General features: G+C 45.9%; 1 protein-coding gene across 1 annotated transcript in view; it reads right to left on the minus strand.

The window, feature by feature from the left end:
• Positions 1 to 15,763, minus strand: part of LOC136709217 (RNA polymerase II elongation factor ELL) — a 55,476-nt gene that overhangs the window by 11,728 nt on the left and 27,985 nt on the right. The window contains exons 3-5 of the mRNA XM_066684302.1: positions 12,938 to 13,065; positions 10,531 to 10,694; positions 1,844 to 2,085 (exon numbers count right to left, since the gene is read on the minus strand). Of these exons, the coding sequence (XP_066540399.1) occupies positions 1,844 to 2,085; positions 10,531 to 10,694; positions 12,938 to 13,065 (534 nt within the window). The remainder of the gene's footprint in view (positions 1 to 1,843; positions 2,086 to 10,530; positions 10,695 to 12,937; positions 13,066 to 15,763) is intronic.

Here is a 15,763-nt window from a genome sequence, read left to right on the forward strand (position 1 = left end):
GTCGATAGTGGAGCCACAACCTGGAGCCTGGGTCTGCTTTTTCAGAGTTTGGGTGCTGAATTAAAGTTGTCATATTATGAAAAAAATCCCTTGTTCAGTGTATGTTCACAATAATGTGTGATTCTGGAGCCCAACATCCCACACACAGCGAAACAAGACCACCCAGTCAGTTTTCTTTTGGCTGAAAACGTGAAAAAATGAGACGTTCTGAATCACCTCCGCTTCTGACGTCAAGTGCAGAGACTTTAGAATGGCTCCGCCCCCTCGTCTGAGTCTGTCCAATCACAGCGCTGGGCCCGCGTTTATGTGAGAGCGCAAAGACGAGGTTAAACTCAGCAGAACAGACACAACGAGCGCGGAGAAAGTGCAGAGAAATAAGAGAACTTAGTGAAAACGGCTAAAAACCAGAGCTTCTGCTCCTCGCTCCTCACTGCTGTGCGCTCGGGGTCGGGGTGAACAGCGAGCGGCTCATTATCATTTAAAGGAACAGGTGCGTTCTGAACAGGGGCTGTTTACACAGGGGGAGAACACTGCTCAGTCAACTCTGGATATGGTCTTATTATGAAGACACACTTTTGAGGGCACACTTTCAGAACAAACGTCCAGTGTGTGAATTCATGTGTTTGTAAAACAAGCTTTGAGAAAAACAAATAGTTTAAAGTAAAGTGCACACGCTGCTGGGGCTCCTGAGTGGTGCTGTTTGATAAGAAGGTAATGACTGGAATTCCTTGCCATTGCCAAACACTCGCTGCCAAACGACGAGTGCAGCAACTCACCGAGAAACAATTGACTTATAGGAAGCATTTTTTAGGGACTGTATTCAGTAGGTTCCTGGAAACTCTTAATAGCACCTTCTGACCTCAGAGCAATTACGGTACTTTTTGGGCCACGTAGGCCACGGTAAAATGTGCTGAATGGTGAATATGTATCAGATTGAATATTAAAGCAACACTATGTAAGATCTGGTGTTTTTGCTCCTGGGCTCCTGCAGGGTTTAATTCACTTTTGCAGCACTCTCCTGAAATCAAGTGGAGGTAGAGGGGATATTTCCTACCCTAAACCAAAAGTAACATAGTGCAGATTCTGCAGTGCTGCACCTGGACTAGCAATGACTGAGCTTAAAATGTTACATATTGTTGCTTTAATAGCTTACTTTCTGCTACAGTGTCTCTATCACTGCATAAAAATGTTGTGCTGCCGCGAGTGGATCAGACACAGCAGTGCTGCTGGAGTTTTTAAACCCCTGAGAACAGTCCGCTGACGAAAAACATCCAGCCGACAGCGCCCTATGTCACTGATGAAGGACTAGAGGACGAGCGACACACACTGTGCAGCGACAGATGAGCTACTGTCTCTGACTTTACATCTACAAGGTGCACCAACGAGGGAGGAGTGTCTCACAGAGTGGACAGAGTGTGGACACAGGGTTTAAAAACTCCAGCAGCACTGCTATGTCTGATCCACTTGCAGAGTACAAGTATGCAGAGTAACAGTTGGACTACAGGCTGTAATTGTAGAAATACAAAGTGCTCCTTTCTGGTCAGTGGAGCTGATAAATTGGACAGTGCCCAACAGAGGAAGAGCACTTTAGCCTTGACCTTGCAGGAGCTAATAGCTATGGTGAGATGGGGCTTAAAGACACTTTAAGTGTGTGTGTGTGTGTGTGTGTTCTCTGGCGTGTGTTGTATCACCACTAAATAAGGGCTGTGGTTGTTGTGCATATGGACCAGTGAAGGTTACGCTATGCAGCATGAGGGAAGGTGTATCTTTGAGCGCGTACCTGCTTGGGTGTGTGTATGTGTTTGTGTGTGTGTGTGTGTGTGTACTCTTGACTGTGTTTTACCTCTTCTAACACAGTGTTCAGGTCAGCTTTGTCCTTGGGGCTGGCCTTTTCTTTGTCCAGCCACAGCAGCAGCTCTGGTTTCTTGTAGTGCTTCAGGGCCAGCAGGTGGATGACACGCTCTCTCAAGGGCCTGTGGGCCACCGTGCTGGGCCCTGTGCTCCTCTTGTTGCTGGGAGAATGTCTGTTAGTGCCATCGAAGGTCCCCGGCAGACCCTGCTTCCTCTTGATCTTAACACACTTCTCTAAACAAAAAAAAAAGAAAAAAGCAGAACATGAGGACATGATTTTTATAAACCACATCTAAATGAGACGTATCTTGAAAACATCACGTTGAGTGGATTAGAGCATTAATCTGTGGATCCGGAGCTCATGTAGTAACCCACTCTGTGAAATAATATAAACCTAGTCAGTTCTGATTTTGTGCTGGACCCATGTTTATGTGAGAGCACAAAGACGAGGATAAAAATGCAGAAAAATGAAAAAAAAGAAAGAGAACCGAGTGAAAATGACTAAAAACCAGAGCTTCTGCTCCTCACTGCTGTGCACCTCCAGCTTGGAGTAAACAGGGGCTGAAACCAGAAATCCTAAAGAGGGCTGTTGGGGTGCTGTGGTGTTTGATCCTTGTGGTATTGTGACCACAGCCTTTGTTCCCTGGAAGAAAGTGGGTTATAATGTTGTATTTATTAAATAGAAGTTTCCAAATCAAATCATTTTACAATAAAGTCAAAGACTTTCCATTAAAAGCCGCACGGAAACTACAAGACGGCACACAGACGACAGAGCATTAATAAACGGAACGTGAAAACATTCAAATGCTTGAGAAAACAGAAGGGATTTCAGACCAGATTTAAAAACCTCTGCGTTTGCTGTAGGAGATGATCCTTAATGAAATGGAGAGCTGGGCTATAATTCCGGTGCTGCCACAGAAAAGGCCCCGTCATCTTTTAATCTCAAGAACAGGCTGATTTGAGGATCTCAGCGCCCTGTAAGTGGAGAGTGGAGAGGTAAAGGGGGTCTGAAAATGTAGCTCAGGGCAGCGTCATGAAGAGATTTAATAATGACAATAGGAGAGACTGTTCCTCTTCTGCGTGTGCCGTCAGAAGCCTGTCTACTGCGCTTTGGACCAGCTGTAAACGAGAGACTGTCGACGGGTGAATTCCCAGGTAAAGGGAAACACAATAGTCAGTAGATTAGGAGATAAAACACAAATTATTTCCATTTCTTTACACAACAAGACAGGCCTCTCCTCTCCACTGCGTAAATTAAGTCCAGCCAATACAGGGTTAATCATGACACAGTAAGGGACGAGGAGGGATTATTACCTAACCCATCCACTTCTAAAGGACTGAAAATAAACCGGGAGCATCTCAAATAGCCCGGCGCCTCTGGGAGCGCTTAAATCCCTCAACTCTCGTTATGCAAAACGCAGGACAAAAAAAGAGACAAAGGTGGCAAGGTGAAATTAGAGACAGAGAGGGAGGGAGAGAGGGAACTTAGTGCCAGGGCCATGACACATATCTGTCACACATACAGTAAAGCAAACAGCCCGTGTCGGACTGCTTCAGGAAATATGGCTTTTGAGTAAACAGTGCTCGGCGGGACTCGTTCTCCAGAGACGCCGAGCTCCGAGCGGCCGGGAGCGTGAAAGAGCTTTAACTGTACACACAGCTTTCTCCTGAGCAAACAACACAGCTATGGAAACTGAGGGAGCTCAACTAGAGGCCCACCTCTTACTCTGGCTCTGTGTGTGTGTGTGTGTGTGTGTGTGTAGTAATTCACCTGGAAGCCAGCCAGGAGGCCACAGCAGCGCTGACAGATATCAAGCAAGCCTAATCTCATTAAGGAGTTTAAGACCTGCTCAGAAGGTTGCCACAAGAGCAAAGACGGAGGCCCCGTTTGTTGAGTGGACGCTGCATGTCCTGAGCCTGCACAAGTGTTAACTACATTTTTAATGCTGTAAAGTGGGCTTCTGTTCTCACTGTACCTTTTTGCCTTCAGTTATTTCACATACACCTCAATTGTGCAGGAGGTCAAAGGAAGACTTTGAGTCAGGTTTGTGAGGTCAGCTCACACACCGAAACGAACATTGCACCATAGACAACTCACCGAAGTGAACACTATGCCGTAGACAACACACCAAAACGAACACTACACCGTAAACACACCGAAATGAACACTACGCCGTAGACTACACACCTAAAGAACACTACGCCGTAGACAACACACAGAAACAAACACTGCGCCGGAGACAACACACCGAAACGAACACTACGTCATAGACCACACATCGAAACGAACACTACGTCATAGACCACACATCGAAACGAACACTATGCCATAGACAACAAATTGAAACGAACACTACGTCATAGACCACACATCGAAACGAACACTACGCCGTAGACAACACACCGAAACAAATACTGTGCCGGAGACAACACACCAAAACGAACACTACGTCATAGACCACACATTGAAACGAACACTACGCCGTAGACCACACACCGAAACAAACACTACGTCATAGACCACACACCGAAATGAACACTACGCCGTAGCCAACACACCGAAACAAACACTGTGCCGGAGACAAGACACCGAAATGAACACTGTGCCGGAGACCACACACCGAAACAAACACTGTGCCGGAGACAACACACCAAAACGAACACTACGTCATAGACCACACATCGAAATGAACACTACGCCGTAGACTACACACCTAAAGAACACTATGCCGTAGACAACACACCGAAACAAACACTGTGCCGGAGACAACACATCGAAACGAACACTACGCCGTAGACAACACATCGAAACGAACACTACGCCGTAGACAACACACCGAAACAAACACTGCGCCGGAGACCACACACCAAAACAAACACTACGCCGTAGACAACACATCAAAACGAACACTACGCCGTAGACAACACACCGAAACGAACACTACGCCGCAGACAACACACCGAAACAAACACTGCGCCGGAGACCACACACCGAAACAAACACTACGCCGTAGACAACACATCGAAACGAACACTACGCCGTAGACAACACATCGAAACGAACACTACGCCGTAGACAACACACCGAAACAAACACTGCGCCGGAGACCACACACCGAAACAAACACTACGCCGTAGACAACACATCGAAACGAACACTACGCCGTAGACAACACATCGAAACGAACACTACGCCGTAGACAACACACCGAAACAAACACTGCGCCGGAGACCACACACCGAAACAAACACTATGCCGTAGACAACACATCGAAACGAACACTACGCCGTAGACTGACGCGCACCCCAAATCATTTTCTCGTAAGTGACATTCTCAATACTAGATTTAAACAATGCAATCCAAGTAACAATATAGTTTAATTACAACAAACAAAAACAATATATATATATAATAATGTACAGGTTTTAAATTCCTTGTCACAACCTTTTCACAGTTTTACCCCTTTGACAGATACAAATCTAGAGTATTTGTCTGCACCTCGAAACGTACATATTCTTCCCGGCTGTCTCTAATTTCAGGCAGTAATCTGGGCTTGCTACATTATTCCTGCAGTATTAAGGTACGCTCGGCCGATTTTAAGGCGTGTAAATACTCTGTTTGTTATTTCACTGATCTATTTACACTTGTAACTTCCTTCTCTGGAAGAAGAACAGGATTGGTGTTAGTTTTACATGTGTTTCTCCAAATCTCCACCCAGAATGTGCTGTAGGGTGCTAAGAGGAAACACCACACTGTTTACAATACATTCTGACTCAAGATATGGTAAGTTTTATTTAATAAAGTGGTATATGAGGTATAAAGATCAAGCAGGGATTCACTAAACAGGGCTGAGAAACAATATCAGAATCGTATTATCAGTGGATAACTGTGCAAATGTGTACCTCTCATTACTGGACAGTAGTGGACCATGGATATCGACTGATAAACATACTGTACTCTACAAGAGCAGACCACTCCAAGATATGAAGCTAACGTCCCAGTTTTCTACACTTTAGAAATATAATAACTGTAATGTATGCATCAGGTTCTCCGTGTGTGGGCATTAAACACATACTGAAGATCCACACCTGCTCAGGTACCGTGTGAGTACATTGTTATTATGTTGGTTGTGAATGTATTTTTGAATGACACCACCTCACACAGGCGATATGAACCCAGACGCTGTAACGCAATCACAGATACAAACATCATTATAATACTAGACACTAAAAATGCTTTCAGGACCTCAGAAGTTGCCAAAACCACAGCCTCACTGCCCCCCAGAATAACTGCAGGTTGCTAACGGACAACACATCATGCCTTTCGTCTGGGTATTGTTGTGTGAATGCTTCCACTGTTGCTCAAACTGCAGACTGCCAGTGCTCGCAGGTCCTGACCAGAGCGTTAAGTATACGCTACAACACCACTGACTCGCTGAGAGAAAACAATGTCTCCATTTACGAGAACTGTTCCTGATTTACAAAGTTCAAGATGTTGGCAAACAGACGAGAGAGCGGCGAATTCCTTCTGACGCCTAAACAGGACGCACTTGGCAAAGAAAGTGCTGAATCAAAACATGCTCCAACTGTTGAAGCAGATTAGCGCTGTTTCTCCCGGGGGATCTTCTCATAGCATACAACTCTTCAACAAAAACAACATGTGAGACACAGATGTATACACTACACTGACACTACAGTTAATGTGCTTTCATGGTCATTGCCCAATGTACAGTGAAATGCCTCTGCATTTAAAACAACAGTCGGTCGTATTTTTACCTTAAAATAACAACTTCAAAATCATTGTGATGCCCCTCTGAGCTGTAACTAGGGGAATGGAGACTCTGTCGTTGCTACTCTGGGCTCAGCACTGCAGAAACGGCACTATGTAAATTCTGAAGGAGGGTAGGAATCCATCCCTTTCCATTCACTTGTGAGTTCAGGACACTGCTGTACAGGTGAATTACACTCTGCAACTGTAGGGGGAGCCCAAGTAAGCACACACACTCAGTGACAGGCAGCGTTCTGTTAGGGCAACTCAGCTGTGTAAGTTGAGGGAGGAGACAGTGCTGTCCCTGTACCACTCCCAACCCCCACTTTTCCTGCCAGTTAAGGGGGTAGCCCACTTCTCGAATGATAAGAGCAATGGTTGCCCCGTGTGGCTTGTGCTCTTATTTTAGGATTATCACAGGATCACCTGCCACACATCTTTCAACCTCCGAGACCCACAAACCACAGCACAAACAATACACAGGTTGTAAAATATTTGATGAAGTGCTGCACACCCTCCGAGTCTGTGAAGTGCGCTCCTGCCGCCCTTAAAGACAGACCAGGCCTCTGTAATCAAGTTCGCTCTGGAATACCTGCTATACATTTAAAATCGCCCGGCTCTGAGATCTATGATTGCAAAAGCTGCATTTAGAAACTCCTGGGAAATAAGCGTCCATTACTTGGCCACAGAAGTGCAGCACCCTGCCGCAAGAGGCTCTTCCCTCGCGACCCTTTTATCTCCGTACGAGCAGGAACAGGCCGCAAAGAATGGCCGCACGGCTGGACCCCTGTGTGCTGCTGGAACTTAGACGGACAGCAAGGGCTGAATCCGTCAGCAATGGTCATGTAAAACCCTGCACTTTACATACCATACCTCTTTCATTCCTTCATTCATTCATTTCCTGTAAGAGATTCATCCTAAACAGGAACACAGTGGGGCCAGAGCCAACCCAGAATCACTGAGTGCAAGTAAAGAACGCACCCTGGATCACAGAGCCTCTCACACACACACCATTGGACAGTTTCACACACACACCCAGTCACTCTCACATTCAGCCAGTCACTCACCCAGTTACTCACACACCATTGGACAGTTTCACACACTCACCCAGTCACTCACACACCATTGGACAGTTTCACACACTCACCCAGTCACTCACGCACCATTGGGCAGTTTCACACACTCATCCAGTCACTCTCACATTCAGCCAGTCACTCACCCAGTTACTCACACACCATTGGACAGTTTCACACACTCACCCAGTCACTCACACACCATTGGACAGTTTCACACACTCACCCAGTCACTCACGCACCATTGGGCAGTTTCACACACTCATCCTGTCACTCACACATTCAGCCAGTCACTCACCCAGTTACTCACACACCGTTGGACAGTTTCACACATTCACTCAGTCACTCACGCACCATTGGGCAGTTTCACACACTCATCCTGTCACTCACACACTCACTCAGTCACTCACACAGTCACTCACACACCATTGGGCAGTTTCACACACTCATCCTGTCACTCACACACTCACTCAGTCACTCACACAGTCACTCACACACCATTGGGGAGTTTCACACACTCATCCTGTCACTCACACACTCACTCAGTCACTCACACAGTCACTCACACACCATTGGGCAGTTTCACACACTCATCCTGTCACTCACACACTCACTCAGTCACTCACACAGTCACTCACACACCATTGGGCAGTTTCACACACTCATCCTGTCACTCACACACTCACTCAGTCACTCACACAGTCACTCACACACCATTGGGCAGTTTCACACACTCATCCTGTCACTCACACACTCACTCAGTCACTCACACAGTCACTCACACAACATTGGACACTTTCACACATTCAGCCAGTCACTCACACACTCACCCAGTCACTCACACACCATTGGACCCTTTCACACACTCACCCAGTCACTCACACACTCACCCAGTCATTCACACCCCATTGAACAGTTTCACACACTGCCACTCACACACAATTGGACAGTTTCACACACTCACCCAGTCACTCACTGGACATTTGCACACAGCCAATGTACCTACCCACATATTACCTTTAGGAATTAAGAAAGGATAAAAAGAAGCATACGATGTGTGTGAAGCTGGGCCACACACTCGAGACCGAGGACAAATCTCGTCCCTTTCAAGCTCCTCGGGGGGGAATCGCAGCCCTGGCTTCAGAGACAGCGCCCATGTATAATTCAGCATTTCTGCAGATGAAAACCTAATTGAGTCCCAGCCATGGTAATTAAAATCCCAGGCTCAGCTTCATCCGCACAGCGTGAGACTTGTTAGTGCATACTTCCGGCAATCTCAATCACATTAATGGAGCAGGTTCTCTGGCGCCGTGCCTGCGCAGCGCGGGGAAGGGGGTCAAGGACAGAAAAGGGGGCGGAAGATCCCACCGCAAACAAGGGCTTTTTGATCAGTGGCAAACTAACTCAGGGCCGACTGCAGGACCAGTTGGCCATCGAGAGAAAATCCTAAAACCTGGGTAAAATCTAATTGGCCGAGACATAAAACCGTTAAATATATTCTACTGTTGTTAGGGGCTGCTGTTTGTGTAGCTCTCTGCACTGATGACACTGTAAAGGTGCCCCCTCAGTCAGACAGAGCCTCAAATAATCAGTCTGTCCCAAAACCTAGCGACATTTTACGTCATAGTGTGTGTGCTCCTGACACATGGGTTGTCCCAATTCTTAGACACCTTAAATCCGCTGCCTACTGAGAAACCTTAATCTGGCTGAAATGTAAGAGAGCATTGAACTGTTCCTCAGCCACAAAGGCAATCCCATGATGCAACACAAGCACAACTCCATTCCATTTCACTCTTCTCCCAGATAAAAACACCAGTTGTGTGCGGTGGGCGGTAACAAGCCTTGACACAATCGCTCTCTAGATACAGCGTCTCAATATTCTGCCTCATGAGGACAGACTTTCGTTAAAATGCTGCCGACTTAAACAGCTGCCTACGGAGTCAGTGCCTACTTTCAGAGCTCATTAGGTTTTGGGACAGACCCTTTGTCTCACTTCGCCAGGGACTGTACCCTTCACCACTGAACGTGGCCATGAACCGCCTACTACTGCAGGAAAAGAAACTTGACTGACACACAAAAGGACCAATCCCAAGTCTGCTATTTTGGCATGACATGTAGGAGGAAGCTGACAGTCAATCAGAATACAACTGGCAAAATCCTGACAGTGAGGTGAGCTTAAGGCACTGAAAGTATCAGAATCTGTGGCTGAGACTAGGCAACATAGAACCACGTCTACTCCAAAAACCATCTGCATGTTTAAAGGATTCCTCAGATCCATGAAAAATGTATGTATATGGTTCTAATATAGAACAGTTTTGAAAGTGATAATAAAAGGTCCTGCCATTATTACAATGTCAAGCTTGTAAGAGCAGCAGAACCCATTTTTGTTGCTATTTATAACAATTTTCCAAAAAGATTTGAAATAAAACCATTTACATAATAATTTGGATCGATCTGGAGAAAATCTTGTAAGCGTTCTTATCATTCTTTGAGTATTCGCACATATATAGAACCACTATCATTACTTAAAGACCCTGGGAGAACCATCATTTTAAAAGAAAAACAGTGTGAAACCAGGACTGAAACAAGCACCTGATTAAATTAAAGACAGTGAGTGAGTCTGTAAACAGAGAGCTCTGAATCTATTTGTGAAGTCGATCACGTTTGTGTTGTCACTGCACTCACACTGAACACATGCTGCCACTCAGAGGGTGTAACCGCAGTGATGTCACGTTCATACCATCTTTTGAACTCTACTGAATCCTTTCCTCAGGTCATGGGTGTGTGTGTTTGTGTGTGTGTGTGTGCGCAGGGGCAGGGAAATGTCTCTCTCCTTACTTGGATGTGTGGCCCCAGGTTTGATCTCAATGGCAGATCGACTCCAGATGTCTTTCTCCACCTGGGACATTCGCTCGCGGGTCATCTGGTAGGAGTCGTCCGTGGCACACACTGTGATCTTGTCCTGAATACTGCCCTGGCCTTCCAGGTGGTCCCTGCCATCCCTGAGAAGAACAGAAACATAGAAACGAGTGTGTTTATTATGGCTTGTCACAGTGTTTATAGGAAGGGGCACCACTTAGTTCCCAGTCCTGATGCTGGAGTTCCACTGCTCTCTTTTGGCTCTTGTCCCACTGTATGGTACCTATTCTACTGGACTTTACTCTCTGTTTGGTCCCTGGTATGGATTGGATTTCCACTCCCACAGCTCCCCCCTGAAATGGACCGGGTGTTGTCTCAAAACCCCATCTCTAAGAGGGAAAAGAGGGCTTTGGAAACCAAAAACTAACTACGGTGGTAATGTTAAGCGTTGTTTACTCACTGTGTATTTTTAGTTTAGTCCCTACTCGGCTCGCTCCGAACCATGAGAGAGCAGGGACTTAAAAAGAGACCAAATTTACCTGATGGAAAAGCAATTTCCAAGGTAAGTAGAGTAGGACCCATTATTTTGTCTTTTCTATAGCACTAAAAACCACACGTATCCTGCTAGCTGTTTGTGCCATATGTAGCTAGTACACTGCTAATACTGCTTCTGGCACTGGGTGGTTTATGTTGTGATGGTGATGCCATTACTGATCATTCTGTGATCCAGCAAGCCCTTGTAGTTCTGAGGTTCTGGACTCACAGGGCCCATCAGGACTGCACTTAACCCAATATCGACTGCCCTCATGTGGCTGCACACATTTATCCATGGGTCCCATTAATAACCGATGTACCAGTCCCACCCAGAGCCCATGTCCCACTTGAACCCATCGAGACAATATCTGAAAATGATGATATCTTAAATATCTCGAAATGAAGGCGGTATTTGTCATGTGTTTGTGGTGTGTTAAATTTCTGTTCTGTGTTTCTAAGCACAAGGCCAAAAGGTTAATTTATGTTCATCTATGAGCCACTGGGAGGGGGCGCTGTGGGAGCTCATTGACTGTGTGCGCTGTCGGGATGTGCTGAGCTGAACTGCACAGTGCCGAAAACCTTTCACTCATGTGGCTCTTGCAGCCTGACAGTGCACTGTAATACCGTATACCGTGTTATTATTATGAGACCGTATTATGTGATGAATATTATGGATACCACCCATCCCTAAGCCAAGCCGGGTCTGTGTCTGAAATGTCTGCCACAGCTCTGAACTCCTGAACACCGTTCCGCTCGTGTTTTCTCATTTTCTCCCGGCGCATCTGTGGCACAGTTGGGGCCATTGTGCACAGTTCAACCGGAAAGCCGGTGACTAATTTATGACTAATGCCCTCAGCCAGCTTGCTGGAATCGCTTTGCATCCTATTTTCCCACAAACCAGTGCAAAGCTATTCTTTCTGTAAGACAAGCAAAGTACTGTAGGACCCACAAGCCTCTTTTTGAGCTCCAGAATCAACAGATCAGTGCCACTCGAGCTGCGGCAGAAAAACACACACATGGTGTGATGTAATTTGGGTCCAAGGGTCAGTGAAAATATTTGTCCTCACAAGCGTAAGCCTCCGCAACACAAATTTAGCACGGAGCATGAACGCACTTGCATTGACGTATAATTATTTCAATCTGCCTAGACATTTATACACACATTACAGGTCCGTTTAAACCGGACTGACCCAATTAACCGCCCATCAGCTAATGCTAAAAATACTGCAGAGTAAACTATCCATGATTAAAACTATATCTTTGTAAATTTCATGCAACCCACCATCACTAACTCTGACCCAACAGGACTTCACTTCAGCATCATCACGTCTACAGCGCTGAGCAAAATTCAGAGCCCACCTATCTATCTATTTATCTATCTATCTTTTGCTCAGTTCACTTATTTTCATCCCATTCTGTCATTTCACAGCTCTTTATTTTGTTTCGGTTACATCCCTGCTCTCATTTTTGCCTGGTTCCTTTACGTCTCCACTGTCTTCTTCTGAGTTCTCTTGAGTTCTCTTATCTCCCTGCGCTCATTTTGTTGATTTCTCTTATTTCTCTCACGTCTCATTTGAGCCGTTTTCACACAGCTCTTAAACGTCTCTGCTCTTATGGACTGAGGGAACACATTTTTGCACTAGTAGGCTTTGCACAATTGTTAAAAGTCCCAATTTCTGAATGTTTTTTGAGCTCCAGCTTTGTAAATTTAACCGCTTTACTAAATTAATATTCTGCTGAAGTGGTGTGATTACTGCAGGGTCTTGTACCAAAATGCAACGATAAAATTGTGAGGAAAATCATTCGCACACAGACCCAGTTGAATCTGTGTTGAGACTGTGTTGTGACTCACCCTGAGACATACTGATGAATACAGTCAAAGCTGGCTTGAGGTTTGTCCTTGCTGTCGCTGGACAGGTAGAAGGAAAAGACTCGCAGGGCGTCAGTGGTGTCCGCGGTGGGGGCAGGAATCTTGATGTACTGTAAGTAGACAAAGTGCAGTCAGCACAAATCCAAAATTCTCAGAAACCCAACACATGAAGAAATCTCTCCTAACGTTAGTGTCAAACGCAGAAGTGCAGTGCTGTGTTGTTCTGCAGAGTGTTTATTTAATGCTTGTTTATATATATATATATATTAATACAGACGCAATCGACTGTAATGAAATGTCAGTCCTCGGTTTCATTAGAAAGCAACTGCTGCAAAACTAGAACCGAGACACAGTGTTTTATTGGCAGCTCTGGCGGGCCCCGTTTAAACTGCTGTCGTGTTTGAGCTTGGCCATTTATCTCAGAAACACCCAAGCTTACAGTTCTCGCTTCATCCCACTGATTCTGACAAACTATCCCTGATTCTGACAAATGCCTTCTTTGATTTAACGTGGACTGCTTTGGTCCAAACCCCATGAGCCCCACAGCAGTGTTCTCCCCCTGTGTAAACAGCCCCTGTTCAGAACGCACCTGTTCCTTTAAATGATAACGAGCCGCTCGCTGTTCACCCCGACCCCGAGCGCACAGCACTGAGGAGCGAGGAGCAGAAGCTCTGGTTTTTAGCCGTTTTCACTCTGTTCTCTTTCTTCTCCGTTTTTACTCGGTGCTCTTATTTCTCCGCGCTTGTTGAGTCTGTTTTAACCTCGTCTTTTCGCTCTCACATAAACGCGGGTCCAGCGCTGTGATTGGACAGACTCAGACGAGGGGGCGGGGCCATTCTAAAGTCTCTGCACTTGACGTCAGAAGCGGAGCAGAATCAGAACGGCTCGTTGTATCCTGTGTTTTCTGACTCAGGCAACACACAGAAAACTGATTGGGGTCTTGTTTCACAGTGTGTTTTTTTTTTGGAGCTTAAGATCCCTAAATTAATGTGAACATGTAATTAATTAATGTGTCCCTTCTAATCTGAGTCTTTGACGAGGAGCTGGGCCATAGCAGCTCAGAGCCACGTCTCCCTCCTGCACAGTGGTCCTCAGTCTCCTCTCTGCAGCACAGAAGATTGTGTCCTCGTGCAGCAATTACTGCCATTACTCCATTTGAAATGAGAGGAACGTGCCGTTCCAAAAGTCGGTTCACTGCAGGCCATTCTCTGTCTGCTATTTCTGACATAAAATGACTTTAAAAAAAACAGGGCATAATATACAGAAGGATATTTATGTGCCAAGGACAGTGTGTGTGTGTGTGTGTGTGTGTGTGTGTGTGTGTGGTTGAAAGGGAGCACAGAGTTCAAGCAAAGATTATTTACTCAATAAATATCACCCAAGTTTAGTTTTACTAAGGTTCAGAACCATTTCCAAAACCCACATGTGTAAACCAACACGTGCAGGAGCCCAACACACACAAATGTGGAGTATTAGAACCTAAACGACACCAGACTGACAGTATTCATTTATTCATTCAGCCTCTGTAACAACTTCATCCTGTTCAGGGTTTATCACTGGGTGCAAGAGCAACACACACACACACACCTACCAACCCTAACCTTGACCTCAGGAACCAAAAGTGAGACCTGCACCTCTTATAACAACATCCCTGTCCCGTCACGATCCTCTCAAACAGAACTAAATAATCCACACGTGCTCGAGCCTATTTCAGCCGACAGTTCGGGGTGTAAAGCCGTGCTCTGTCCCCGGAGCGGTGCTGACATGTAGGAACGTTCATTACGGCTCAGTAGCGTGGGCCTGACTTTTGTTTTGGATGAACTCTGGTTAAATATAAGCACTCAGTCATGGTCCGTAATCTGTCAGTGGTGCACTGGGGCCAAAAGAAGCAGTGCTGTCTCTGAGCCATGAAAAGCCTTCCCTTTCTCTGATTGGTGGAGCATGCAGACACCTCTAATTATCTTCACCATCATGTGGTTTGCCATTTAAAAAGACAGGACGGTATCAAAACAGGGAAGGAAAACTACACTGGTGAACGGGGAAGCACACAAACGTAAAGGAGCTCATGGTGCGCCACAAAGACAGCTTTGTTTTCTACTGAATTCACTTCCACTGTCACTAAAGGTTAATGCTCTATGAGGACACAGAGGAGCAGAGCCATCCCCAGAACTAGTCACAATGGGGGGCATTTGGGTTAAACCGGGGGGGGGGGGGTATGGCTTCTTTCAGCACAGAGAGACAGAGCATGGAGATGGTGGTGAACTACATGTGTTTCCTGTTGGAGCAGTGACCAACTACAACTGAGGCTTAAATATTCCTTATTCAAAGCTCCTCGACTTTTCAGATCCACCTTAAATAAAGTAGCACTTAAATCCTGGTGCATCATTTTAAAATAATTGAGGAAAAATACATACACACGTTAAAACAAACTCAGCGGTGCCCTTTAATCTCCTTTTACGAGTTCAGAATCTCTGCTTTCCACAGATTCCAATAAAACCACAGGTCACCATTTGGCCAAGACTTAAAAGCCCTAACTGCATTTAAGGTGGAGTGGCAAATTCAAACGCGAAGCTGGTGAATAAGGAGCTAAATTCAGCCTGGTCCTTGTGCTGGTCTGAGCTGACCTCCTCTGGTTTGATTGTGGTGTGTGTGGTGAGATTGTGAGGTGGATGTAACGCAAGCGTTACGTGGGTGTGGTGCGCAAGTGTGTGAGTGTAATGTGAACGTGACAAGAGTGTGAAGCAAGTGAGACTCAAGTGTAGTGTGAAGTGAGTGTGACGTGAATGTGCTTAAATGTTGCACGACTGT

This window comes from Hoplias malabaricus, chromosome 11 (assembly GCF_029633855.1).
Source record: "Hoplias malabaricus isolate fHopMal1 chromosome 11, fHopMal1.hap1, whole genome shotgun sequence".
Classification (NCBI taxonomy): Eukaryota; Metazoa; Chordata; class Actinopteri; order Characiformes; family Erythrinidae; genus Hoplias; species Hoplias malabaricus.